Source organism: Panthera tigris, chromosome E2 (genome assembly GCF_018350195.1).
Source record: "Panthera tigris isolate Pti1 chromosome E2, P.tigris_Pti1_mat1.1, whole genome shotgun sequence".
NCBI lineage: Eukaryota > Metazoa > Chordata > Mammalia > Carnivora > Felidae > Panthera > Panthera tigris.
In genome coordinates, this window is record NC_056674.1 from 4,205,050 (window position 1) to 4,231,172 (window position 26,123).

At 48.5% G+C, this 26,123-nt stretch overlaps 1 protein-coding gene across 2 annotated transcripts; it reads right to left on the reverse strand.

Annotated features, from left to right (window-relative positions):
* Window positions 1-9,732: 9,732 nt before the first annotated feature.
* On the reverse strand, window positions 9,733-24,469 carry ZNF331 (zinc finger protein 331). 2 transcript variants are annotated; one of them, XM_007087126.3, is made up of 6 exons: window positions 24,381-24,469; window positions 23,339-23,404; window positions 21,336-21,435; window positions 15,713-15,760; window positions 14,400-14,526; window positions 9,733-11,571 (listed from the first exon to the last, which is right to left on the reverse strand). In XM_007087126.3, exons 4-6 carry the CDS (start codon window positions 15,719-15,721, stop codon window positions 10,235-10,237), a joined length of 1,473 nt encoding a protein of 490 aa, XP_007087188.1. In that variant the 5' UTR covers window positions 15,722-15,760; window positions 21,336-21,435; window positions 23,339-23,404; window positions 24,381-24,469; the 3' UTR covers window positions 9,733-10,234. The 2 variants fall into 2 exon arrangements, with proteins under 2 accessions (XP_007087188.1, XP_007087189.1); XM_007087127.3 differs by lacking the exon at window positions 21,336-21,435.
* Between the last annotated feature and the right edge of the window lie 1,654 nt (window positions 24,470-26,123).

Here is a 26,123-nt window from a genome sequence, read left to right on the forward strand (position 1 = left end):
GTCTTGGGTCCGAGGTACAATGGGGACTGTGGCTGCTTCCACTGTCATACTGAAGTCAGAATTTTGTAGATGGTGGCAGGATCCTTGAAGCCTCAACCACTGGGTGGACTCCATGTGGAAGTGAGTATATCTGAGAAGGTGCAAGGGTTGTGCCTTGGCAGAAGTCAACCTCCTATCTCTTTGGTGCACCTCTAAAGTCAGTCTGGGCTTCAATGGTCTCGTACAAACACAGATTCCCCTTATTCTGCCATAGTCTTATCTCAGCCATGGGCCACTCATCCTTCTGTATTTGTCCCTAGAGCCTTTTCTGACGCTGTTCACCCCATAGAAAATAATGGCCTATGAAGCTTCTGGCTTCATCAGTTAAACATCTGTCTCTTGATTTCAGCTCAGGTTATGATCTCATAGTTCGTGAATTTGAGCCCTGCACTGGGCTCTGTGCTGACAGTGCCGAGCCTGCTTGGGATTGTCCTTCTTTCCCTGCCCCTCCCCTGCTCATGCTCTCTCTCAAAATAAACTTAAAAAAAGAAAAAAGAAAGAAAATAATGGCTCAGAACTGCATAAAGTCAATTCCTCTGAGGAAAACCCCCAAGTCAGTGAGGGAGAGGGGTTAAATTTAGTACATAAATGCCCCAACCTCCCGTCTTTCTGGCAGGGTATTATATGAGGCATCATATATGCTCTTCAGAAGGGATGAAGGCCCCCCTCATTGTTCACACCATGGATTTCAATAACTTACCCTTATGTTGGGTCCCCTGCCTTCCCCTATCTTACTCTCCCTACTACGTCCCTCTTGTTTTTGGGGGATCGTTTTCCAAATAAACATCTTGAACTCACGTCCTTGTACCAGGCTCTGATTTGGGGAATCCAGATTAAGGCAGTATCGTTCTGAAAAACAGGATGAGGAAGAGACGCAAGAAACAGGCAGAAGTGGGAGATCTTCCCCCTAAAAATAAACAAACATTCAAAAAAACCCCAGATCAACAGAACAAAAAATCACCCGTTGCCACACTTTATGGCATAACAGATGGATCTTGACTCTCTCTTTCCTCATCCACAAAAAGCAAATACAAATGATTTACAGACCTAAAATCAGAAGGCACAACAGTAGGGTTTTAGAAGACAACATACAAGGACATATTTTTTGCGATCTAGGAGTAAGCTAAGATTTATTAAAAAGGCCAAAAAATTATTAATAGTGAAGATACACAAATTAAATTATATTAAGGACCACTGTTCTTTAAAAAAGCGAAACACCATTGACAAAGGGGAAAGGCAGTCCACAGCGTGGGGAAAGATACAGGCAACGGCATACGAAGAGTTCTTGTAAATCACTACGAAAAGAGATAAATCGGTACAAAAATGAGCAAAAGACGGAGACAAAAGAGGGAGTGACCTCGGCATCACGGCAGCGAAGGAAAAGCCTCCTTTTTACCCCCCTTAACAACGGGTTAGACACCCGTCCAGGAACGGAGGCGCCCCCGTGGGTGCTGCGCGATCCGGAAGGAGGCCTGCGCACCTGCGCATGAGGTGACGGGCACCTGCGGAGCCAGCAAGTGTTGGGGAAGCCAGGAGAGTGCAGACCAGGGCAGAGTGTCGCCAGCAGCGAGAATCTGCACGAGCGCAGGTTTCCGGGGGGGACTCGGCGGCAGCGCCCTCGCGCGCGGGGAAAGGAGAGCCGCACGGGGGGCGCCCGGCCATTCGCAGCGCAGGACGCCGCGGCGCACGGTGGGACCTCCCCTACCAGGGGAGGCGGGATCCTGGGAGAGACGGCAGATACAGATTTCTGGGGCCTTGGAAGGGAGAGACTTTGCGCCAATCCCAAACCTCTCCCAGCTCTGAGCGCCTACGAGCGCGCAGCAGCCGGTCCCGCGGACCCGGAGCGCGCTCGGAGATCCGACCGCGCGTCGGCTGGGAGAGACCGCAGCTGGAGCTACAGCGCCACCTTCCGGAACACGAGAGAACGCTTTCCAGGATACGGCCTGCTGAGTCCTTAAGACATCCATCCCATTAAAGCTTTTGAATTGGGACGCAGGAGGGAACAAGACTGGGGCAGGTGCACCCATACAAAGTCAGAAGACCCCAGACGGTAAAAGTGCCATCGAATAGAATGCCCCATCCGAAGGTCACTCGCGCATTTTTTTTTTTTTATTTTTATTTTTGAGAAAGAGAGACAGAGCATGAGCAGAGGAGCGGCAGAGAGAAAGAGAGTGAGACACGGAATCCGAAACAGGCTTCAGGCTCTGAGCTGTCAGCACAGAGCCCAATGCGAGTCTCCAACTCACTAACGGAACCGTGAGATCATGACCTGAGCCAAAGTCAGAGGCTTAACCCACTGAGCCACCCAGACGCCCCTAGGTGAATAGGTTTTTAAGAGAACAAACAGGAGATAAGAAACTTTGTGATAGTGTTTGCCTGTGCAGGCGTGAGCGGTCTTTCCATCGTCAGGGAATTAGAATAGTAAGTTTACTTTCCTTGTGCTTGGGAACAGCTCTTCCCTGAAGAGGGAGTTTGTTGCATCCTTATACTGTAGAATATTCTGCTTTGAGTCACATAAGGGAAGAGCCAAGAAGGCTCCTTTGTGCATCGGTTGGGTCTCAACTGACTTCCCTTTAAAATAATCTTCAGGGAGCCTGGGTGGCTCAGTCGGTTGAGCGTCCGACTTCAGCTCAGGTCACGATCTCACGGTCCTTGAGTTCGAGCCCCATGTCGGGCTCTGGGTTGATGGCTCAGAGCCTGGAGCCTGCTTCGGATTCTGTGTCTCCCTCTCTCTCTGCCCCTGCCCCGTTCATGCTCTGTCTCTCTCTGTCTCAAAAATAAATAAACGTTAAAAAAAATTAAAAAATAAAATAAAATAATCTTCATATTCAGGATGCCTGGGTGGCTCCGTTGGTTAAGCGTTGGACTCTTGGTTTCGGCTCTGGTTCGTGAGTTTGAGCAGCGCAGAGCCTGCTTGGGATTCTCTGTCTCCCTCTGTCTTTCCCTTTGCCCCGCTTGGGTTCTCACTCAAAAATACTTATATAAACCTTTAATTAAAAAAAAAAAAAAGCTTTAAGATAATCTTAATGTCAACCCTGGGGGTCTGAGTTGGTTTCCACACAACCAACCAAAAGTCTGCTCAAGAGCTTAAGCCACTTCGCTCCATCTTGGGTGGATGGCTTTTTGAAAGTCAGTGAAAGAGTACTGCATTTCAGTCCCATTGTTGGTGGATTGTACCCGGCGTTTCAGCACGTCAGGTGTTTGATGCATGTCGTAACCTGTTCTGTCAGTCCTGCACCAGGCCCCTTCCCTCGCCTGGGACTCTCCCGTGAAGGAACGGTGCTTCTTCTGTCTTGCATCACGTTGCGTCTCGTGGCTGCTTGCTCCGCTGGCCCAGCCAGCTGAGCTCCTTGAAGAACAGGATGAATTCATAGTCATCTGTATCTTCTCCCATCCCCATGTGCTAGGCGGGGCGAGTGCATGATGCTTGCTTGTTAAATGCCATGCCTGTGTGGATTAACAGATATCAGAGCTCCCCTGCTTCTGGTTGGGTCCCAGCTCGGCTTGGGGGTCCCCTGCACCCGACTGTCCCAGGCGTGTGCAGACTGGCAAGTCAAGGAGCCTAAGAAGATGGGGGGAGGAAGGGCTGTGAGTGGGGTCCCATGTTATACAGCTCCTACTTCTCTGGGTCCTTGGCGATCAAATGGATTCGAATATTTAAAAATCTGGGGCGCCTGGGTGGCTCAGTCGGTTAAGCGTCCGACTTCAGCTCAGGTCATGATCTCATGGTCCGTGAGTTCGAGCCCCGCATCGGGCTCTGGGCTGATGATGGCCCAGGGCCTGGAGCCTGCTTCCGATTCTGTGTCTCCCTCTCTCTCTGACCCTCCCCCGTTCATGCTCTGCCTCTCTCTGTCTCAAAAATAAATAAACGTTAAAAAAATATTAAAAAAAAAAATAAAAATCTTAGAAATAAAGGCACCTGGATGGCTCAGTTGGTTAAGTGTCCGACTCTTGGTTTCAGCTCAGGTCATGGTCTCACAGTTTGTGGGATTGAGCCCTGTGCCCGCCTCTGTGCTGACAGTGTGGAGCCTGCTTGGGATTCTCTCTCTCTCCCTCTGCCCCTGCTCATGTTCTCTCTGCAAATAAATAAACGTTAAAAAAAAAAAATCTTAGAAAGATATTGAAGGGTTGAGGAAAGGTGCCCCCAGAATAGGCACTGTTGGCTGCAGGTTACTTTAAGTTGAAAGCAGTCAAGACCCTGGAGGCTCAAGAGGAACTTTCGCCCCTCCCTTAATTTTTTTTTTTTTAATGTTTATTTATTTTTGAGACAGAGAGAGACAGAGCATGAACGGGGGAGGGGCAGAGAGAGAGGGAGACACAGAATTGGAAGCAGGCTCCAGGCTCTGAGCAGTCAGCACAGAGCCGGATGTGGGGCTCGAACTCACATACTGCAAGATCGTGACCTGAGCCGAAGTCGGACACTTAACCGACTGAGCCACCCAGGCGCCCCTTTCACCCCTCCCTTAATTACATAGAAGAATCTAAATTGGAGAGTGTTTCCAGAGTAAAGATTATTAGCAGAGATAAATTTTATCTGAGTGACCCATCTGTATGATAAAAAAAAAAATTTTTTAATGTTTATTTATTTCTGAGACAGAGACAGAGCATGAGTGGGGGAGGGGCAGAGAGAGAGGGAGACACAGAATCTGAAACAGGCTCCAGGCTCTGAGCTGTCAGCACAGAGCTCAACGTGGGGCTCGAACCCACGAGCTGAGATCATGACCTGAGCTAAAGTTGGATGCTTAACCGACTGAGCCACCCAGGTGCCCAAACCATATTTTATTTGTATGTTGCGTAACTCTTCATCTTGCAAGATGAAACTCTGCCCCCATTAAACACCTCCTCCTCCCCCTCCCTCTATCCCACGGCCAGCCCATTGTACTTTCTGTCTCCATGAATTTGAGGACTCCGGGTACTTCATAGAAGTGGAATCATACATCTGTCTTTGTGATCGGCATATCTCAGTTACCATAATGTCTTCCAGATTCATCTGTGTTGCCGCATGTACCAAAATTCAGTCTTTTAAAGGTTGAATAATATTTCTCTGGGGGGCCCCTGGTTGGCTCAGTCGGTTGAGTGTCTGACTCTTGATTTAGGCTCAGGTCATGATCCAAGGAAGGGTCTTGGGATTGAGCCCCAAGTCAAACTCCGTGCTGAGAGTGGAGCCTGCTGAAGATTCTCTTTCTCTCTCTCTCCCTCTGCCCCTCTCCCCTGTTCTCTCTCCCTAAACATTAAAAAAGAAATTTTTTTTTTTTAAGTAATCTCCACCCAGTGTGAGGCTTCAACCTACAACCCTGTGATCAAGAGTGACAGGCTCTTAGGGGCACCTAGGTGGTTTAGTCGGTTAAGCATCCGATTTTGGTTCAGGTCATGACCTCATGGTTCATGGGTTCGAGCCCCTCCTTTGTGCTCTGTGCTGACAGCTCAGAGCCTGGACCCTGCTTCAGACTCCGCGTCTCCCTGTCTCTCTGTCCCTCCCCTGCTCACCCTCTCTCTCTCTCTCTCAAAATAATAATAATAATAATAATAATAATAATAATAAATAAATATTAGGGCACAGACTAGAAATAAAAGGAAGGGAAGAGGGGCGCCTGAGCGGCTCAGTTAGTTGAGCATCTGACTTTGGCTCAGCACATGATCTCACGGTTCATGGGTTTGAGCCCCATATCAGACTAGCTACTGTCAGCACAGAGCCCACTTCAGATCCTCTGTCCCTCTCTCTCTCTGCCCCTCCCCTCCTTGTGCTCGCTCTCCCTCTCAAAAATAAACATCAGGCTTGCCTGAGTGGTTCAGTCGGTTAAGTGACTTTGGCTCAGGTCATGATCTCACAGTTCGTGAGTTCGAGCCCCGCGTTGGGCTCTGTGCTGACAGCTCAGAGCCTGAAGCCTGTTTCAGATTCTGTGTCCCCCTCTCTCTGCCCCTCCCCTGTCTGCACTTTGTCTCTCTCTCTCTCTGAGCTAAATAAACATTAAGAAAAAATAAAAACATTAAAAAAAAAAAAAAGGAAGAGAATAGACACATCGTGCAGGTGGTAACAGGAAGCTGGCATAGCTGTTTTAACATCAGGCAACGGAGACTCTAAGAGAGTAGTATCAGGTGAGGTACATCATTTCATAATATCCAAGAGAACTGATCATTTTTATTTTCCCGCCAGCTTTATTGAGGTATAGTTGACTTATCAGCTTGTGTAAGTGATCATTTTTCTTTACGTTTTCGGTCATACTCTTACGTGGTAGGGTTGGTGAGGAAAAGTTGTGAACTGAAGAGAATTGCATTGCCAGAGGCGGGGCGGCATGGGAAGTAATGGTGGATATGTGGGTACATTTGGGTGGAACTAAAAGTCAAGACCGCTGTGCTGAAGGGAATACTTGAAATTGAGATTGTGGATGCTGAAGATGTAGATAAGAGCCAAGTACAGGATTGTCTGTGGGGTAAGCAGTAGAGTGAAGAATATGACCATTGTGAGGATGGAAGTCAAGAAAATGAACAGCGAAGTTAATACGGTGAGTTTTTTAAAAATGTTTTAATGTGGTTTTTTTTGAGAGAGAGTGACAGAGTGTAAGTGGGGGAGGGGCAGAGAGAGAGGGAGACACAGAATCCAAAGCAGGCTCCAGGCTCTGAGCTGTCAGCACAGAGCCTGACGCGGGGCTCGAACTCATGAGCCATGAGATCATGACAATAGCCAAAGTCAAGAGTAGGATGCTAAACCAACCGAGCCACTCAGGCGCCCCTAGTTTCCTTTTTGTTTTTTGTGTTTTTAATATTTTTAAATGTTTATTTTGAGAGAGAGAGAGAGAGTAGGGGACAGGGTGGAGACTCCCAAACAGACTCCACGCTGTCAGCACAGAGCCCGATGTGGGGCTTGAATCCACGAACTGTGAGATCATGACCTGAGCCGAAGTCGGCTGCTTAACCGACTGAACCATCCAGGCGCCCCTCTTTTTATGTATATATTTATAAAGATATTTTCTTAATGGTTACCATGGGGATTTTAGCCGACATTCTAAATTTGTAACAATCTAGTTTGAGCTGATGCCAACTTAGATTCAGTAACAGACACCGTGCTCCTATCACTGTCAGTTACAGGTTTACTTTTGTGCCCATTAACAGAGACATCATTTCTGATGCATTTATCCTTTAAATCATGCAGGAAATCAGAGGGATTACAAATATTTACCTGTGTAGTTACGGTTTCTTTACATGCCTTCAAATTGCTGCCGTGTGCCATTTCATGTCAACCTGAAGGACTCCCTTTAGCATTTTTCAAAAATTTTAATGTTTATTTATTTTTGAGATACAGAACGTGAGTGGGGGAGGGGCAGAGAGAGAGGGAGACACAGAATCTGAAGCAGGCTCCAGGCTCCGAGCTATCAACACAGAGCCCGATGCGGGGCTAGAACCCACGAACCGTGAGATCATGACCTGAACGGAAGTCGGATGCTTGACCGAGTCACCCCAGGCGCTCCTTTGGCATTTCTTGTAGGGCAGGTCTGTTAACAAGCAACTCCTTGGTCTTTTATCTGGGAGTGTCCTCACTTCTGTCTAGTTTTTAAAGGACAGTTTTGATGGATAAAGAATTCTTGGTTTGCAGCCTTTTCTTTTAGCACTTTATATCATTCCACCCCCTGTCGAGATCTTGTGAACCCTTGCAACAGCTCTTTAGACATATCCTTAATGATAAAGTGTGTCTTATGCTTATATATTTGAGAAGGGGATCATTGATTAATGTGTTATTGAGGCTCAATAAAATTTAGATGTTCAACGGACATTTCTTGACTGCCTACAACGTACATGGTGCCTACTGTTCAAAAGGGTCAGGATTCAGGGGCACCCGGGTGGCTCAGTTGGTTAAGCGTCCGACTTCGGCTGAGGTCATGATCTCACAGTCCATGGGTTTTGGGCCCTGAGTCAGGCTCTGTGCTGACTGCTCGGAGCCTGGAGCCTGCTTCGGTTTCTGTGTTTCCTTTTTTCTCTCTAACTCTCCCCTGCTCGCGCTCTATCTCTTTCTCTCTCAAAAATACACAAACATTAAAAAAATTGTTTTTAAAAAAAGGGTCAGGATTCAGAGGTAAGCAAGCGAAAGGTCACAGGATTCAAGAACTCACACTCTGATGGAGAACACAGACGATAAGTCAGTAAACCTTCAGTAGAGGGGTGCCTGGGTGGCTCAGTCGGTTAAGTGTATGACTTCGGCTCAGGTCATGATCTTACGGTTCATGTTCAAGCCCCATGTCAGTCTCTGTGCTGACGGCTCAGAGCCTGGAGCCGGCTTTGGATTCTGTGTCTCCCTCTCTCAGCTCCTCCCCTGCTTACACACTCTCTCTAATAAATAAACATTAAAAATTAAAAAAAAAAAAAAAAAAAAAAAAACCTTCCGTAGAAATTTCAGTTTTGGATATGCACCAAAAGCAAATGAGTCGTGATGTGACAGAGCTGCATCAAGATGCCTTAAACCCTATTCTCCCAAAAACTGAGCCTGAAGCAAGGATTATGCATTGATGCTTTCATGGGCGGCAAGAACGAACTTGTCAGAACCACTCTGATGCCAGGGTGGCAAACACTGGGAGACCACACTCTTGAAAACAGTCCAAAGCAGAGTTTGAAGATTTCTGAAGTTGAAACTGTGGGGGTGCCTGGGTGGCCTCGCCCTATCCCTGCCCCCACTTCCCTTCATGCAGGACAGCACCCACCCACACCTGCAGTCTGCAGACATCTGTATTCTGTGAATACTACACCCCAACCCTGAGGTAAACCAAACATTAAGCCCTACGTTGACCCCAGAATCTGGATCCTCTGTTGCCCTTGTAGGACGCTCCTCTGTGCTCTAACCACACTACCACCCCCCGTACCAAGGCCAGACCCACAGGCATTCAAGTCTTCTAGCTCTTGAAGGCTTCAGTCTCCCAGGACCCGTCTGAGCACTAGCCATTCCTCCCCCAGCTTCTCAAACTCACTCCTGTGGGCTCTAGTCCTTTCCACAAGACGACCTCTCCCTTCTCCCTAGGACTCCTGACTCTAACTACTCCCTGCATTCTCCCAGGACTGGATGGAGGGTCCCAGCGCCTCCCCCCAGGGCAAGTCCACTCGCCACCCCCCTTGAGCACCACCTCCTTGCTCCTGCTGTTGGGACCCCCAAGATCTCACGTGCTGGTCCCATATTCCTTCCGGAACAGGTCACATGTGACGATCCAACAAAGTGCCAGGCTCACACGTGATTCTAATGGTAGCTATTCTAGTGATCCGGTGAAATCGCAGGTAGTGTTCTTATTTCCTTGGTGAGAAAAGACGTCGAACCCATTTCACTGGCTCACCGGCCATTTGATGATCTCTGTCAAGCACTTATTTAAGTCTCCCTGCCCGCCTTTCCCACCAATTTGTTACTGACTTGGGGGATTTGGTTCTCTGTGTGAGTCCTTTACCAGGTGCATAGACAGGAAGTGCCTTCTTCCTGTTGTTTTTGCTGGCTTCATGGTTTCGCCTGACGAACAACTTTCAACAAGATCCAACATGTAAACTTTTTATTTCATAATGAGCATCTTTTGTGTACCAAGAAACGCTGTCCACCCCAAGGCCGTGGCAGTAATCTCTAGATTACTGTTATTTTCTTCTAGAAGTCTGAGTCTTTTCTAAACCCGCTGTACCCACAGGGAAGGGGGTCTTCCTGTAAGAATTCACTAAGAGCAACGCCCATGGTAATGATGGTAAGAACAACAACAGCTAATATTTATTGAGCTTATATGATATTCCAGAGACACTTTCAAAGAGTTTACAAGTACCAGATGCAGTCACCACAACAGCAGTATTAGGTGTAATTATCTCCATTTCACACATAACGCACAGGGGGTACCAGGTCACTTCCCCAGTGAATCACAGGGAGTAAAGCGGTGGGATGGTGACGATAACGGGGAGGGAGCGTACCATGGCGGGAGGCTCTCCCGCATAGGTTACACTGGCGGAGTTATTCCCCAGAACAAGTCTGAAATGAGACAGACATCGAGTGGCACTAGGAGGCTTCTATCCACTCACTGCACTAACCAATTCAGTAAAAAACAAAAAAAAAAAGTCTACACGGGGTATACGGTGATCACTAAGAAAAAGTGATTTCTCCATTCTCCAAATCTGCCTCAAGCGTGACTCCTCTGAGGTCCTGTGAGCAGAAGGGTGTCCGGTGAAGGCTTTCTCGTGTTAAATCGTATCATGGGCTTTCCTTGTGTTGTGGAAGGAAGGAATGTGGGATGGAAGTTTCTGCATGTTCTTTGTGTTCAAGAGGTTTTCCAGCAGTGTGAATTCTCTCATGTTCTCGAAGATGGTTCACATGGTGACACCCCTTCCCACACTCCTTACCTTCAAAGGGCTTCTCACCCGTGTGAATCTTCTGATGCTGCGTAAGCTGATGGCCGTGACTGAAGGCCTTCCCGCACTCTTTACATTCGTAGGGCTTCTCCCCTGTGTGAATCCTCTCATGTTTCACAAGGCTCGACCCGTAGATGAAGGCCTTCCCGCACTCCCTACATTTGTAAGGTGTCTCGCCCGTGTGGATCCGCTCGTGCTGCGTGAGGTGGTAGCCACAGTTGAAGGCCTTCCCACATTCTGTGCACTTGTAAGGCTTCTCACCCGTGTGAATCCTCTCGTGCTTCACGAGGCTCGAGCCCCAGCGGAAGGCCTTCCCGCACTCCTTGCACTCGTGTGGTTTCTCACCGGTGTGGATCTTCTGATGCTGAGTGAGGTAGTTGACTCGCGTGAAGGCCTTCCCGCACTCCTGGCACTCGTAGGGCTTCTCGCCAGTGTGGATCCTCTTGTGCTGGACGAGGCTCGAGCCGCAGATGAAGGCCTTCCCGCAGTCCTTACACTCGTAGGGCTTCTCGCCGCTGTGAATTCGCTTGTGCTGGATCAGTTTATACACACGGCTGAAGGTCTTCCCGCAGTCTTTGCACTCGTAGTCCTTCTCCCCCGTGTGAAACCTCTGATGCTGGGTGAGCTCGTCACCACGTCTAAAGGCCTTCCCGCAGTCCTTACACTCGTAGGGCTTCTCGCCCGTGTGGATCCTCTTATGAATGACCAGGCTCGAGCCCCAGCGGAAGGCCTTCCCGCAGTCCTTACATTCATAGGGTTTCTCCCCCGTGTGGATTTTCTGGTGTTGTGTGAGTTGATTGCCCCAACGAAAGGCCTTTTTGCATTCTTTACATTCATAGGGTTTCTCCCCCGTGTGAATCTTCTGATGCTGAGTGAGCTGGTAGCCACGACTGAAGGCCTTCCCACATTCCTTACATTCATAGGAATTCTCCCTAGCATGAGGTCTCTGGTGTGCTCTACCAGAGGTATTTTCTCTACAAGTGGGCGTTTTCTCATGGTTGGTTATCACTTGATTCAAACAGCCCTGCTGAGGGCCCTGTGACCTTTCAAACTCACCTTCACACATCCAGTTAAGGCCCAGGGATTTACTTTTTCCATTTGAGTTCCATCTGGATAAATTTATTTCGTAAATGCCCTTTTCTGTAGGTAAACTCTTGGTCCCATATGGTGACTCCAAATCTGGGGGAAAAAAAATAAACATATTTTGTTTCCTTCTAAGGAGAATGAAAACACAAAACTAACCACAAACCGAAAACCTTGTCTAAGAGAAATAAAACTTCTCTAGGAGAACAAACATGAATCCCCTAAGGGCTCTTGTTAGAATACAGAGTCCACTTCTGGGACCATAATACTTAATGAGGAAACACTGGAGACGCACACATTCCTGCTAAAGTCAGACAAGAAAAAGGAGCTGTCTGTTAGACGCCCCACTATTTCCTATGAGCTGAGGCAATTAAGCAGAAAGAAATCAGAGGGGCAGATCTCAAAAATAAAGATGATAAAGAACAAATCTGCAGATAATGTAATGACATACCTGGAAAATGCAGGAAAGTCAAATACACAACTAATGTAAAAAACAAGAATATACAGTTTGGGTAGCTGGGTATAAAATATTCTGAAATTATGTAGTGTCAGTCATATAATGAAAAGTAGTTCTGGACATAAAGACCCAACATCGAAGGCAATAAAAGAGACAATGTGTAGGATTCACTGTAAGAAACCTGGTAAACGCGTATAAAGGAATGTTCAGGAGGATCTGACCACCCGTACGATGTTAACTCCAAGGGGCTGCAAAATCCTGAACATGTTCAACTTCCTGAGGTCACAACGATGCTACAAAGTGTTAAATGATCAACTGGAAGCATGCTAACAAAGCAGCCCTTTACTGTAGGAAGTGGTAATTTTTTCTTTAAAGAACAATCTTTATCAGGTACAAATGGTGTCATTACATAACCAAGTAGTAGATGGCGCAGTTTCTCTTTAAAACAGTGCAGTGAACAAACAAAGAAGTGGTGATAAGAGATCACCATTTTTTAAAATGTATTTTTTATTTAAAAAAAAGAATTTTTTTTTAACGTTTATTTATTTTTGAGACAGGGAGAGACAGAGCATGAACAGGGGAGGGGCAGAGAGAGAGGGAGACACAGAATCCGAAACAGGCTCCAGGATCTGAGCGGTCAGCACAGAGCCCGAGGCGGGGCTCGAACTCACGGACCGCGAGATCGTGACCTGAGCCGAAGTCGGCCGCTTAACTGACCGAGCCACCCAGGCGCCCCTAAAATGTATTTTTTAAAGCTCATTTTGAGAGAGACAGTGTGAGTGGGGGAGGGGCACTGAGAGGAGAGAGAGAAGAGAGAGAGAGAGAAAGAGAGAGAGAATCCCAAGCAGGCCCCTCACCACCAATGCAAAGCCTGACATGGGGCTCGAACTCAGGAACCGCGAGATCATGACCTGAGCCAAAACCAAGAGTCGGACGCTTAACCGACTGAGCCACGCAGGCGTCCCTAGAAGATCACCATTTTGAATCCCTCTGCAAAAGTGGGTCTAGGCACCGAGTGTCAGTGACAGCTAAAGGCACAAAAAGAGCCATAACCAGACAACGTCTTGTGATGTTAGAACATAACCACACCCGGGAAGAGGTATTAGTGAAAATCAGACAAAAGGAAAAGGAGAAAAGCCCTCAAAGCTAGGAATCCAGCCAAGTTGCACGAACGACAAAGGGCATGGGATCACGCGGTCTACGCCCCTGCTACTGGAGGCTGGTCCGCAGACCAGCAGCATCCACGACACGAGAAGTGGGGTGAAGTAGAGGAGAGAATGGGTAGAGGGGGATGGGGTGGAGATCAGGTTCCTGGTGGTGACTTCTTCCCCACAGGCCTTGGGCCTTTGCAGCGAGCTTCCCAAATGCCCAGGGGCACACCTGCTCGCTGCCTCGATGGCACATCCCAGGTGGACCGGCTGTCACTGTCCTCTGCACGCATACCCCCCTCTCAACCCAGGCTCTCTCCCCTGCTCCCAAAAGCAGCAAGTCACATCTGGCTTAGAAATGAAAGGCCCTGCTTCCGAAAAAAGAAATGCACGTGATGCGGGACTTAGGAAACAAATTAGAAGCTCAAAAATGTTTTGATGGAGACTTAGCGAAATTTCTGACAAGCTGCAAGTCAAAGTGGTCAGACTTCAGAAAAGAGAAATGATCAAAGAACAAACAGGCAGCCAGACAGGAAGATCTTATTTTAAACTCCCAAGGGCCTCACCCCTGGAGGCAAGTACAACAGGGGGGGTGACAGTGTGGACCCAGGCCACAACTCTAGGGTTCGATTTTTGCTTCTGCCTCCCTGTCCGACCTAGTCACCCTATGCCCAAGTATTCTCGCCTACAGATCAGATACGGCAATCGTGCCGACACCATAAGCTGGTAGGGACGAGATGTGTTTGTACACACAGTGCTCACAACAACGCCGGGTACACAGTGGGCACAGGATCAGCCACTAACACTACGGCTACTGTTTTCCAACAGAAAAACAAGACATGTCCTGAGACGTTTACAGGACACGGTCATCCAATGTTTAACTCAGGATTCAGGAATGGTAACTTTCGGCCTCACTGCAGGTAACAACGTGCAGCAAATGGAAAGTGCTCGCTTTGGTTTTACAGGAATGCTGTTCACTCGGTCTGCCTGTATGTCAGACACAGACGCTGGTTTACCAGGAAGATGAGGTTGCTGTGCAGAGCGGTTTTCCCAGGAGGTGGGTCCCCAGAGTAGCACAGTCCATGCACAGTGGTTTGCGCGGTAACATACTACCGTAATGTCAAGATGGCTGTGAAATAAATATGCCAGAATCTAAATTCACTTTGGTCACTAAGGACAGGATGTCCCAAAGGTGGGACGATCGCTGACAGCCCATTTTAGATGCGGCTGAGCTCAGGACACTCCTTGGGAAGGGGAAGAAGGAAGTCGGCTAGGTCCTTGGAAGGCAGTCCCGATGCTCCGGGGGGCAGGCGGCTCACCCAGGGACACCAGGTTGCTGTAGTTCTCCAGCATCACGTCCCAGTACAGGTCCCTCTGCGAGGAGTCCAGGCACGCCCACTCCTCCTGCGAGAAGTCGATGGCTACATCTGAGAACGTCACCAGACCCTGAGAACACAGACCCACACGTTCCTGATGAGATGAGAGAGCACAGGCTCAAGATGAAAGACAGGCCAGAAAGGGCTCTGTGCTGGGTCGGGCTGGACACAGACAGGACGCGGTGGGGGCTGTGACCGCAGCAGGGCCGGGCGGCTGAAGAGAAAACCCCACGGCCTGTGGGATGCCTCCTTACTCCAATCCTGTCAATCCTGGGGCTCCTCCTGAGTGCCTGCCCCATAACACCTCAGCAAGTGTGGATTCCTGGGGCACCCTTTCCATCCTCCAAGGGAAGGAAAATGCCTAGAGTTTTGTTTCCGAAATGTGAGCTCTTTTACCTTCGAAACTAGGGCTCATGTGTCTGAATGTTCTCCAGCCTCATGCTCATCATTTGCCAAGACTTTAAGCAGTCTTCCTACGTAATGAGCAGCATTTTCTTATTCCCTCGTGGGAACAGATTAAATTTACTGCAGCTGTACACCTAGGTACAACCAGACATCCGGGGTTTTCCCCAATTCTGGGAGTAGATGATCATCCGGGACTTCTGTACTGGGTGACCTTCTTACCCGTCGCCACCCACCACCCCCGCCTTTTCCCCGTTCCTGACTTAGGATACTGGTGCAGAATCACGTGGATGGGAGTGTGGGTCTGGCAAGTCTCCATGACAACACAATGCATCTCCTGGGTCCCCTGGTAACACCACGGCCCCTCAGGCCCTAAGCACAGCCCTATCCGACCCCCAAAAGCCTCCTGGAGCTCGAGCTCTCACCGCACACTGACACTGACCAGACAACGTGAACGTTCCCTTTTCTCGGCCTGAAAAAAGACCAGTGGAGAATGGGGAGAATTTTAGTTTTTGCATGTGGTCACATGGGACTGCCACCTCCAACTCCTCCAACCACAGACGCGGCCCAAGTATTTCTCGCAAGGGACTTTCCTCCTCCACTGCTCCCCCGTTACTCCTGACAAAAACGTGAGCACACAGGAGACACAAATCACTGGCTTGAGGGTGAAGTGAGCATTAGCCATGCGGGGGCACAGGGCTGTGTGGCATTGTCGTTCACCAGAACAGAAGACCCGAGGTGGTGGTGGGGGGGGGGGGGGGGCAATTACAGGGGCCTCAGTCGGGCAGGAGGCTTCAGGATAACTCATAAAAATATCCACATATTTCAAGAGAGAGAGAGAAAAACATACTTACGTGGGCCATAGTTTTAGAATCAAGAACTGATCAGTCCTCTTGGGGTTTCTTTTACCAAAGACACAAAATCCAGAGAAGCCAGAGATATACGAGAAAAAAAGAGGCATTAAAGTAAGTGCGCCTTGGTCCCCAAATGCCGACATACAACCTTCCTGCTCCTCTTTGTTTCCAACCCCCGCCCCCGCATTCCTCTCCCACAATATGCACGTGTCAACATGACACATCCGGAGAGGATACAGGAGTCTGCACAAAAAGGGAAATCGCACTCCCCGAAACCCCCGGAAACCCAGCTGCACACACACATTAGAGCGGCTTGTAGTTATGGTTTTGCCTTGAAGTCAGACCTACTCTTAGCTGTCATTTCTCAATATAACTCTTTTACTTTATAAATTTTTATTTTTTTAAGTAATCTCTACCCACAACGTGGGTATGAACTCAACGACGCCCAGATCAAGAGTCGCACGCTCCAATGACTGAGACAGCCAGGCGGCCCTCAACATCGTTTTTTCAACTGCAGCGCACGGACAGTGTTGTGTCAGTGTCGGGAACACGCAAGTCTGCATCTCACGCTGTGCACACAAGTGTAGCGGCCCTGTTACACTTGTTACAATGCCGCTGACTGCTGTCCCTCTCATCCCTGTGACTCTCTCCAGGGCTGGAGGCCTGTACCTCCCCCCGCTCCCCTTCACCCATTCTGCCCCTCCCCCCTCCCCTCCCTTCCAGCAACCATGCTTGTTGGGTGTTCTGCATTTATGGGTTTGTTTCTGTTTTAGTTTGTTCATTTGTTTTATTTAGATTCCACATATAAGTGAAATCATATGGTATTTATCTTTCTCTTACTTCACTTAATACTCTTTAGGTGCATCCATTTTGCTGCAAATGGCAAGATCTCATTCTTCTTTGTCTTTTGCTCTCAACTTTTTTTTTTTTTTTTTAAACAGTGAGAGAGGACAAGAGCTGGGGAGGGGGGCAGAGTGAGAGAAAGTATCTTAAGCAAGCTCAATGCTCATCACAGAGCCCAACTCAGGGCTCGATCCCACGACCCTGGGATCATGACCTGAGTGAAATTAAGAGTCGGGTGTTCAACCTACTGAGCCACCCAGGTGCCCCTGCCCTCAACTTCCAAGAGGTGACCTACATCACACCTGATGAGAATGTCTTTGTTTTGGTGCCTCTGGTTATACCCAGCTAGTCTTAGGGCAGGAACTGGCTACACAAGAAAGGCCAACCCAGGTGATTCGGGGTGGGTGCTTTGGGTCATGATCTGATAATGAGATTAGCATGGAGACAATTAGTCAATCATGCCTGGATGATCAATCATTCAGTCAACCAACCAGGCCTGTGAAAACTCTGGGCGTTTGGCAATACTCTATGCATATTGTCCTACGTCCCTGTGACAGGGAATCCAGTCCTAACTCCATGCAGAGAGGACACTGGACACTAGAAGCTTGTTAATCTGCATCCTTCCCCTGTAATTAACTGTAACTATGAGAACAGTTCTCAGTGAATCCTAAGAATGCTTCTAGTCCTGATTTATTGAACCTGAAAGTCATTTCGGGAAAGTCCTGAACTTGGAGTTAGTTGGTGTCAGGGCTGAAGGTAACCCTGTGTGGATCCCGTGCCCTCAAATCTGTTCTGGCCTCTAGATGGGGTGAGGTTGGTCAAGACAAGGCAGGTGGATACAGTGAAGGAAATGCCACCATGTTCAGCACTGGGTCTAGAAAAGCTGACGGCATCAAGTACGATGTAAAAGAGTAAATGTTCATGAAATGCTAAGTTGGGAGAAATCCTTAAAAGACATGACTACTTCGGAGATATTGGCAGCAGAAAAATCAGTCTACCAAAACAGAGTAATATAGTTGCAGTATTTTATATATGAACATATGTATGTGTATACAGATACACACAGACACAGAATAACCGTTACACATCAATAGAAACAGGAAACACAGAGAAACAGAAAGAAAATGCCTGGAAAGTTATGCATCCCTTATGCAGAAAAGAGCTAACAGAGCAGGTTGGAAATTTCTTGGCCCTTGGCTGGACTTCCGGAGGGTCCCCACCACTCCCTGACAAGGCGGCTCACTGCTCTTAAACTGTAGAAACCATGTGGTTTATACGGAACCCTTGCTTTCCTCTGGGGGTCTGCAATTCTGGGATGTACCAGGCAGACGGTGCCTCTGTGACTGGGCCCTGATGAGCTTTCCTGGTGGACGACACTTCACATGTGCTGCTGTCACTCAAGCTGGGGGATTAAGCATGTCCTGGGTCACTGCACTGGGAAGACGCTCTTGGAAGTGTGTGCCTGGATTCCTCCCGACATTGTCCCATGCGCCTGTCCCTCGGCTGACTGTGGTGTGTGCCCTGTCACCGGATAAACCCTGGCCACGAGCAGGACTGCCTGTTGAATCCTGTGAGTCCACTCAGAACCACAGAACCTGCTGGTGGTCCTGGTGACCTGAAACCCGTCTGATCTTGATTTTCGCCTTCTTTTTTTAATGTTTGGTTATTTTTGAGAGAGACACAAGAGCGTGAGCAGGAGGGGCAGAGAGAGAGAGGGAGACACAGAATCCGAAGCAGCCTCCAGGCTCTGAGCTGTCAGCACAAAGCCCGATGCAGGGCTCAAACGCACAAACCGTGAGATTATGACCTGAGCCGAAGTCGGTGGCTTAGCCGACTGAGCCACCTGGGCGCCCCATGATCTTGATTTTCTTAAGCACACCTCACTTGGTGTGTAACAGCAGGTGTTGGTTGGATGTATATACGTGTGTGCGTTTCTTTTAAGTTCATTAAATGGCAGGGCACCTGGGTGGCACAGTCGGTTAAGTGTCCAACTTCAGCTCAGGTTATGAACTTGTGCGGTTCGTGGGTTCGAGCCCCACACTGGGCTCTGTAGTGACAGCTCAGAGCCTGAAGCCTGCTTCAGATTCTGTGTCTCCCTCTCTCTCCTCCCCTCCCCTGCTCACACTCTCTCTCAAAAATAAACAAACTTTAAAAAATTTAAAAAAATTCATTAAATGGCCGTTGGACTCTCAAACAACAGAGAAACTTCTTTTTTAAAGTCTCCTTTTGACATGGTGGGAAAAAAAGCTCAGAATACATGATCTCTGCATTATTTTACGCATTGACTTTGGTTTCCTTTCACTTCCTAATACGTAAACCAGCTCTTTGGTGTATCCCCATGCCCACACATGTTGGGGCACCGACTAGAAACAGGACGAGAATTCCAAGGGGTGCTCTGCAGATACTGACAGCTGTCTCGCTGGAAGGCTGAACTGGACTTCTGAACTTGGCCTTCCAGCCACGGTGTCCTGTGCACAAATGCTAAACCACCTGACCCTGTCAGTCTTCACTTTGCATCAGACGTCATTACAGACGACTTGTAAGGTCTAAAACTCGGGTAGCAAATTCCATTTTACTCCACGCACAGCCCGTGCATTCAGTTATCTGGTCACGACCTGACAACCATGAGAGTGATTCTCTCCTTCCCATCACCTTTCGGAGCACGTCACCTACGAGTCTCCACAGACCCTGACTGCAGGCTGCCCAGGGCTTCCATTCAGTCTCCCTTTTGGGCCGGGTTATGGGCAACGTGCAGGTAACGATGTGCTCAGTCATCGCTCGTCCCCAGTGCTCACACCACAGGGTCAGGCCCCTTGTAGGCACTTAACAAAGACAGGATCTTGATGCAAAATTCCTCTTTTGGGAACACTTATCCCAAGGAAACAGAAAGAGGTGTACAAATATGTGTACAAGAATGTTGAGGACTTTTTTTTTTTTTTTTTTTTTTAATTTTTTTTTTCAACGTTTTTTATTTATTTTTGGGACAGAGAGAGACAGAGCATGAACGGGGGAGGGGCAGAGAGAGAGGGAGACACAGAATCGGAAACAGGCTCCAGGCTCCGAGCCATCAGCCCAGAGCCCGACGCGGGGCTCGAACTCACAGACCGCGAGATCGTGACCTGGCTGAAGTCGGACGCTTAACCGACTGCGCCACCCAGGCGCCCCTGTTGAGGACTTTTTAAAAATGGGACGGCTTTAAAAATGTTTTGAGATAATTGTCGACTCACATGCACTTGCAAGAAATAATACAGAGGGGGATGCGAGGGCGATCTGGCTGCGACATCTGTCACCCCATTGATCGCCAGGGTTGATTCGGCTGATCTGGCTGGCTAGGCGGGTGTCCCCTTCCTCCCTCACCGCTCCACGTGCGTCCCTCCCGAAGCTGCGCGCTCGAAGAGGACGACCTTCCCCGATAGAGGAGGACCGTTCTTCGGTCAAGGGTATACGAGTAGCTGCGCTCCCCTGCTAGAACCTCCAAACAAGCTCTCAAGAAATAATACAGAGGGAACCTGTGTACCCTTTACCCAGCTGACCCCAATGGTAACACATCACAAAACTATAGGACAATGTAACAATCAGGACATTGATACGGATGTAATCCATCAATTTTATTCAGATTTTCCAGAGAATTGTTTTAAAAGATGGAAAAAAAAAATAAAAGAAAGAAACAGAAATATCTCATGGTAGAGGACAGATGAAATAAATTATGGTCTGTTATAATGGCATATAATACATTTACTAACAATGATATTGACTTATATTCCTTAAGAAAAAAATTTAAGGTAAGTTACTACGTGAAGAAAACAGGTTTAAATAAATATGTGTAATTTGGGAGAAGAGGTCTTGGTGAAATTAAGAATAAGGCCCTGTGGTCTTTTAGGATGTGAATCCGAGCTCTGACAGTTGCTAACCTCCCACTGTCTGTTCCCCCATGGGTAAGATGGGGGTAAAAGCAGTATCGGGCAGGTAGGACTGCAGCAACTATTAAGATAATCTATATAAAACACAATAATATTAGCAGTTACTTAATACAAGTTAACAGTTATGATTGAAAATCAGTCACATCACACTGTTTCTATGAAAGAAACTCAAGCGTGCCTTTTCCTTTCTTCTACTGAAAGGTGCTTCTCAAACCTGTTTCTATATAATCCATGCTAACAATTTTCCGAGCCTCTTGGGAAATGAAATTCTTTTAAATCATCAGCAAAAAAACATTCTGAGACACACAAGGAGAAAATGAGGGACAGACCGGAGTCTGCATGGAAAATCCAGCTCAGAATCTAACCTGAGAAGGTGTCAAACTGACAGCACGCGGCTGGACCTCGTACTCCATTGTCAGGGGAGATTTCTGTCACCTTACACCTTTCTCATGTATCTGCCCGTGCAAATGTTAGAGTACAGCTCGTATCTGTAGTAAGTCAGTGCTTATAGTCACGTTCTGTGAAAGGAAAATTCAAATCTTACAAAATCTAATTTTGAAAGCCTGTCTGTGTTGATAATTTGTTCATGGGATTAATTTTAAATGATGCCTTTCTAATCCTTGAAGGTGTAAATATGTGAGAGATTTTTTTTCCTAAGCAAGATGAGGATCACTGGAACACTTCTCTCCACATGCACACAGGTACAATGGGACCCACGGCTGACTTGGACGCCTCTATAAACTAACATCTGGAGAGTCTATGGCTCACTTACGTTATCACTTAGCGGGATCCAGGACTCTGAGGACAAAAACCACACATGTATGCACAGACGGGGAGGGAAGGGCTGGGCACATACATACCAAAAAATCAACAGCAATTAGCTCTGGATGGTACAGTTATGGGTAATTTCGAGTTTCTTCTTTACGGGCTCCTTAGGGAACTGAAGCTTTTGCGGCAGGCCTGAATTAATCCCATGATAAGAAACATAAGAGTCCCAAATTAAAAAAAAAATCAACAAAGAGAAAGACCATAGTCATGGGGGAGTGGGTATATTGCAGTCATCAGGGGAACGCTGGCTGGACAGGCCTGTGACAGGCAGGAAAACGGTCTCCCCAAGATGTCCATCCACATCCTTGCCCTGGAGCCCGTGAATATGTTACATTACAGAGCAGAGGGGAGCTAGGGTCCAGGTGGACTTGGGAGTTGCTCCTCACCTGACCTCAACACAGGGAGGTACCCTGAATTTTGCCAGGTGGGCCCAACGTAATGCAAGGGTCCTTACAAGTAAGTGAGGGGGTGATAAGAGAGAAAGACCTGACCACTGAGGCAGGGTCAGAGTCACTGGGATCTAGTAACTGGGGTCCTGAAACACAAGGCTGTCACTTAGGGAGACACGGTCTTTGGAAACAAAGGAACAACTTCACAGTGGACAAAACTGACAAACCACCTCAACCAGATGATCAAGTTCAAACTCAGCCATCAGAAATCGTGATGTATTCTTGCCATGACAAGATGAAAGCAGTGTGACCTTCCACCCCCAAAACCATACACCCAGTCCAATCGTGAGAAAAGCATCAGGTTCCGAGAGGGGGGCATCCTACCAAGTAGCTGTACCTCTCAAAACCGTCAAGGTCATCAGAAACAAGGGAAGTCTGAGAAACTGTCTCAGCCTAGAGGAGCTTAAGGGCACATGACAGTGAAATGTAACGGGATCTCCTGGATGGCATCCTGGGCCAGATGAAGAACATTACGTAAAAACTAAGGAAATCTGAATAAAGCACGGATTTCAGTTAATGATAACATATCAAGCCTGGCTCATCAACTGTGAATTAATATCCCACCCTAACGTACGTTGTTAATGGTGGGCGAGACCTGGGCATTCTCATACTATCTTTGCAATTTTATTGCAAATCTCAAACCATTTTATTTTATTTTTTATTTTATTTTTATTTTTTTTTTTAAATTTTTTTTTCAACATTTTTTATTTATTTTTGGGACAGAGAGAGACAGAGCATGAACGGGGGAGGGGCAGAGAGAGAGAGGGAGACACAGAATCGGAAACAGGCTCCAGGCTCCGAGCCATCAGCCCAGAGCCTGACGCGGGGCTCGAACTCACGGACCGCGAGATCGTGACCTGGCTGAAGTCGGACGCTTAACCGACTGCGCCACCCAGGCGCCCCTCTCAAACCATTTTAAAAATTAACATGGAAAATATGCAACCTGTAGCCCGCAAAACATGAACTATTTAATACGTGACCTTTCACGGAAAACGTCTGCGAAACCCTGCTCTAGACCCAGAACTCACACACAACGTCAAACTACGTTGCTTCTTACAGTTCAGACAGAGAGGCAAGTGAAACCCAGGAAAACAAACGGAGGCTGTCCAGACCCCCAACAAGATGGGGATAATACAACAAATCTCGACTTATTGCTTCCTGGAAAAAAAAGTCCCTGCCTTTGATGAAAAGACCTTTGTTCAAGCCCCACTTTTAAGAGCATCACAAAGCTGGTAACTTTGTCATTCGCTGGCCCAAACCCTCAAAACTTCTCTGTTCTTATTTTGCTCTGGAAGTCAGGCCTGTGGTTGAAGACCGATGAAGTCTAGTGCTTGATTCCACCTTACAAGTCAGATCGTCCTGACCAAAGCACCGTCTAAAATAAAGCACCACAGGGAACCTCTCCACTGCAGTCTTCTGTTCTGTGTTGTGTGCATACACCTGCCTGACCCCATCACACCTCTTGGGCAAGAATGACTGAGGTTAAGTCCCTATCAGGGAGAACATTTCAGGCCAAGGAAAGCAGATATTCTGAAGTCCTATAAGCACAAGTCATTGACAGAATAAAAAGGGTAACTCATCTGAACCTTGACTTTAAGGTGTGTAACAAGCCGTCTTCCTCCTCAGGATGCTTTTTCCGGATGACCGCTGGCCTGGGGGAAAGAGAAGGAGACACTAGGGCCTTTCTGGAGCACAAACTTATCAGGAAACACCCTCCAAGCCCACACATCCTATCTAAAACCAATCAGAAATGAGAGGGAAATGGGATCTGAGTATTTCGGAGATTCCCGGGGACCAGGCTGGAGTCACTGGGGTTCTGACATATGAAGCAGCCCCATCTCCCAAGTCAGGGACCTCTCCCCTCCAAAGAAGGAATCTCATTCCCGAGGCCCTTCGGTCCTGTTACTCTGGTAGCCCGTAAAGTCAATACTTCGTTCTAAAACAGTCATCTCATGCTACGTCTGCGCCCTTCCTGTCGGTCACTTTCGCGGCAGGGTTCGGGCTCTCATCTCCCTCTGTGACCACTGCCTTTCCTCCCCCCTCCACCCCGGGTTGGAACGTGCTCCGGTTGGAGCAGCGACAGCAAAGCTACAGGTTGCATTGTCCCCTACTAATCCCAGCCTCGCCACCGCACATGCCGTCACGACAAGCACCTTGGCCCCGCCACCCCCGCGGCTGCGCGAAGGCACCGTAACACTCCAGACCCGCCCCTCCGCCTCCCTGCTACCCGCCGCACGAAGGCACCCGTGACAGGCACGGTGGCCCATCCGACCCCCTGCCGCCCCCGCCATGGCGCGAAAGCACCCGTGACAGGCACGCAGCTCCAGCCGGGCCCCTCCACCCCTGCGGAGCCCAGTCGCGCAATCGCGGTCCCGCCCCCCCCCCTCCGCCCCACTCCCGCGAAGTGCGTCACAGCCTCCGAGCTGGGGCCTGCCCCCTCGCGAGCACCGCGGCCCCGGGGACCCGGCCCCTGGCACCCCCCCCCCCCCCGACGCTCCCGCACTTCTCCCCGCAGCATCTCCCGCAGGCCCAGGCTCCGCGTCGGGCCTCCGCGCCCGGGATGCCTTCCCCACCGCCCTCCCACGCCGTCCCCCGCGCCGCTCCTCTCCCGGGAGGCCACCCACTCACCGCTCGGGGCCCCACGACCCACTGGAAGTCGGGAGGGGGCGGGAGGGGGCGCAAGGCGCGAGGTTAACTCCGACCCGCGTCCGCGGGATGCGAAGCAGAGACGATGCTAGACCTAGCGAGCCTCTCCCAGCAGGCACTTCGCGGCGTTCCGACTTGAGAGAGGGGGCGGTGCACCGGGCCTCTGGGAAATGTAGTCCAGCAGCCCGGGAATACGCGGAGCTTGAAGCGCGGCGGCCCACTTCCCCGGCATGCAACTCTGCGCGGCCCGAAGCGCTGTGCCTCACAGACTTCTGGGAAATGTCGTTCAGGGGAAGGACTCGCGGAAGGATGGGGGTGCGGCGGTGCTCCCAGCATGCATTTCGGTCTCCTACGTAAGGATGGCTCGTCGTCTGTGTGATGTCGCTCGTTGCCAAGGGGTTGACTTTAAGAGTAATTGAGACTTTTCCCTCAGACCATTGTTTGACTTATGAAAAACAAAAAGCCCAAAACAACGTTTTTTCCCCCCTAATGCTGACGTTCCTTATACAGCCGTTAACAGGGACATTTCTTTCCTTATCCAGTGGGACTATGTGGTTCCACTCTAGTATTGATCCCATCGGAAAAGCAGCACGTTTGCCTCTGCAATCACCACTCTGTAACCGAATCAGTTGTTTTATAAAAACTACCTTGAATGATGATGATGTTAGTTACTTTTGGCTTTTTCTTGTAGGTTCATTTTATTCTCTGTTCCAGATGCAGCACCAGTCACTTCTCCAAAAAGCCTGGACTCCTGTTGTTTGGAAAGGACATTAGAGAACACAAACTCCGTACTCTTGGGCTGACACTGCTTTTAGGTGCTTTTGGTGAACAGAGGTAGGAAAAGAATTCTTGTATTCCTATTCCTAATTTTCAAATTAAATCTGACCTTAGAGCATTGTTCTCTCAATTTATTAAATCCCAACTTTATAATTACTTATTGTCACCTACAACATAAAGGGAATGCTTTTTTATATTTTATATTATTTTTCTTTTTAAAGTTTATTTTTTTATTTTGAGAGAGAGAGAGAGCAGAAGCGGGGAAAGGTCAAAGAGAGAGAATCCCAAGCAGGCTCTGCAACATCAGTGCAGACCTCGATGTGGGGCTTGAGCTCACAAACTGAGATTATGATCTGAGTCAAGATCAAGAGTCGGAAGCTTAACCGACTGTGCCACCCAGTTGCCCATATTTATTATTTTTCTTGAAGTTTATTTGTTTTGAGAGCAAGCGGGTGAGCAGGAGACAGGCAGAGAGAGAGAGAGAGAGAGAATTCCTGTGCTGTCAGCATAGAGCCTGACTTTAGCTCGAACTCGCAAGCCACCTGAATCGAAACCAGGAGTCAGAGGCTTAACCAACTGAGCCACCCTGGTGCCCCTAAAGGAAATACTTTCAAAATAACGATGTTGGGGCGCCTGGGTGGCGCAGTCGGTTAAGCGTCCGACTTCAGCCAGGTCACGATCTCGCGGTCCGTGAGTTCGAGCCCCGCGTCAGGCTCTGGGCTGATGGCTCCGAGCCTGGAGCCTGTTTCCGATTCTGTGTCTTCCTCTCTCTCTGCCCCTCCCCCGTTCATGCTCTGTCTCTCTCTGTCTCTCTCTGTCCCAAAAATAAATGAAAAAAACGTTGAAAAAAAAATTTCAAAATAACGATGTTGATAGAACTGTGATATAACAAAAGAAAATCTGAAATGTTCTCCATAATTCTTTTTGTCCTTAGAATGGCTCCCATTC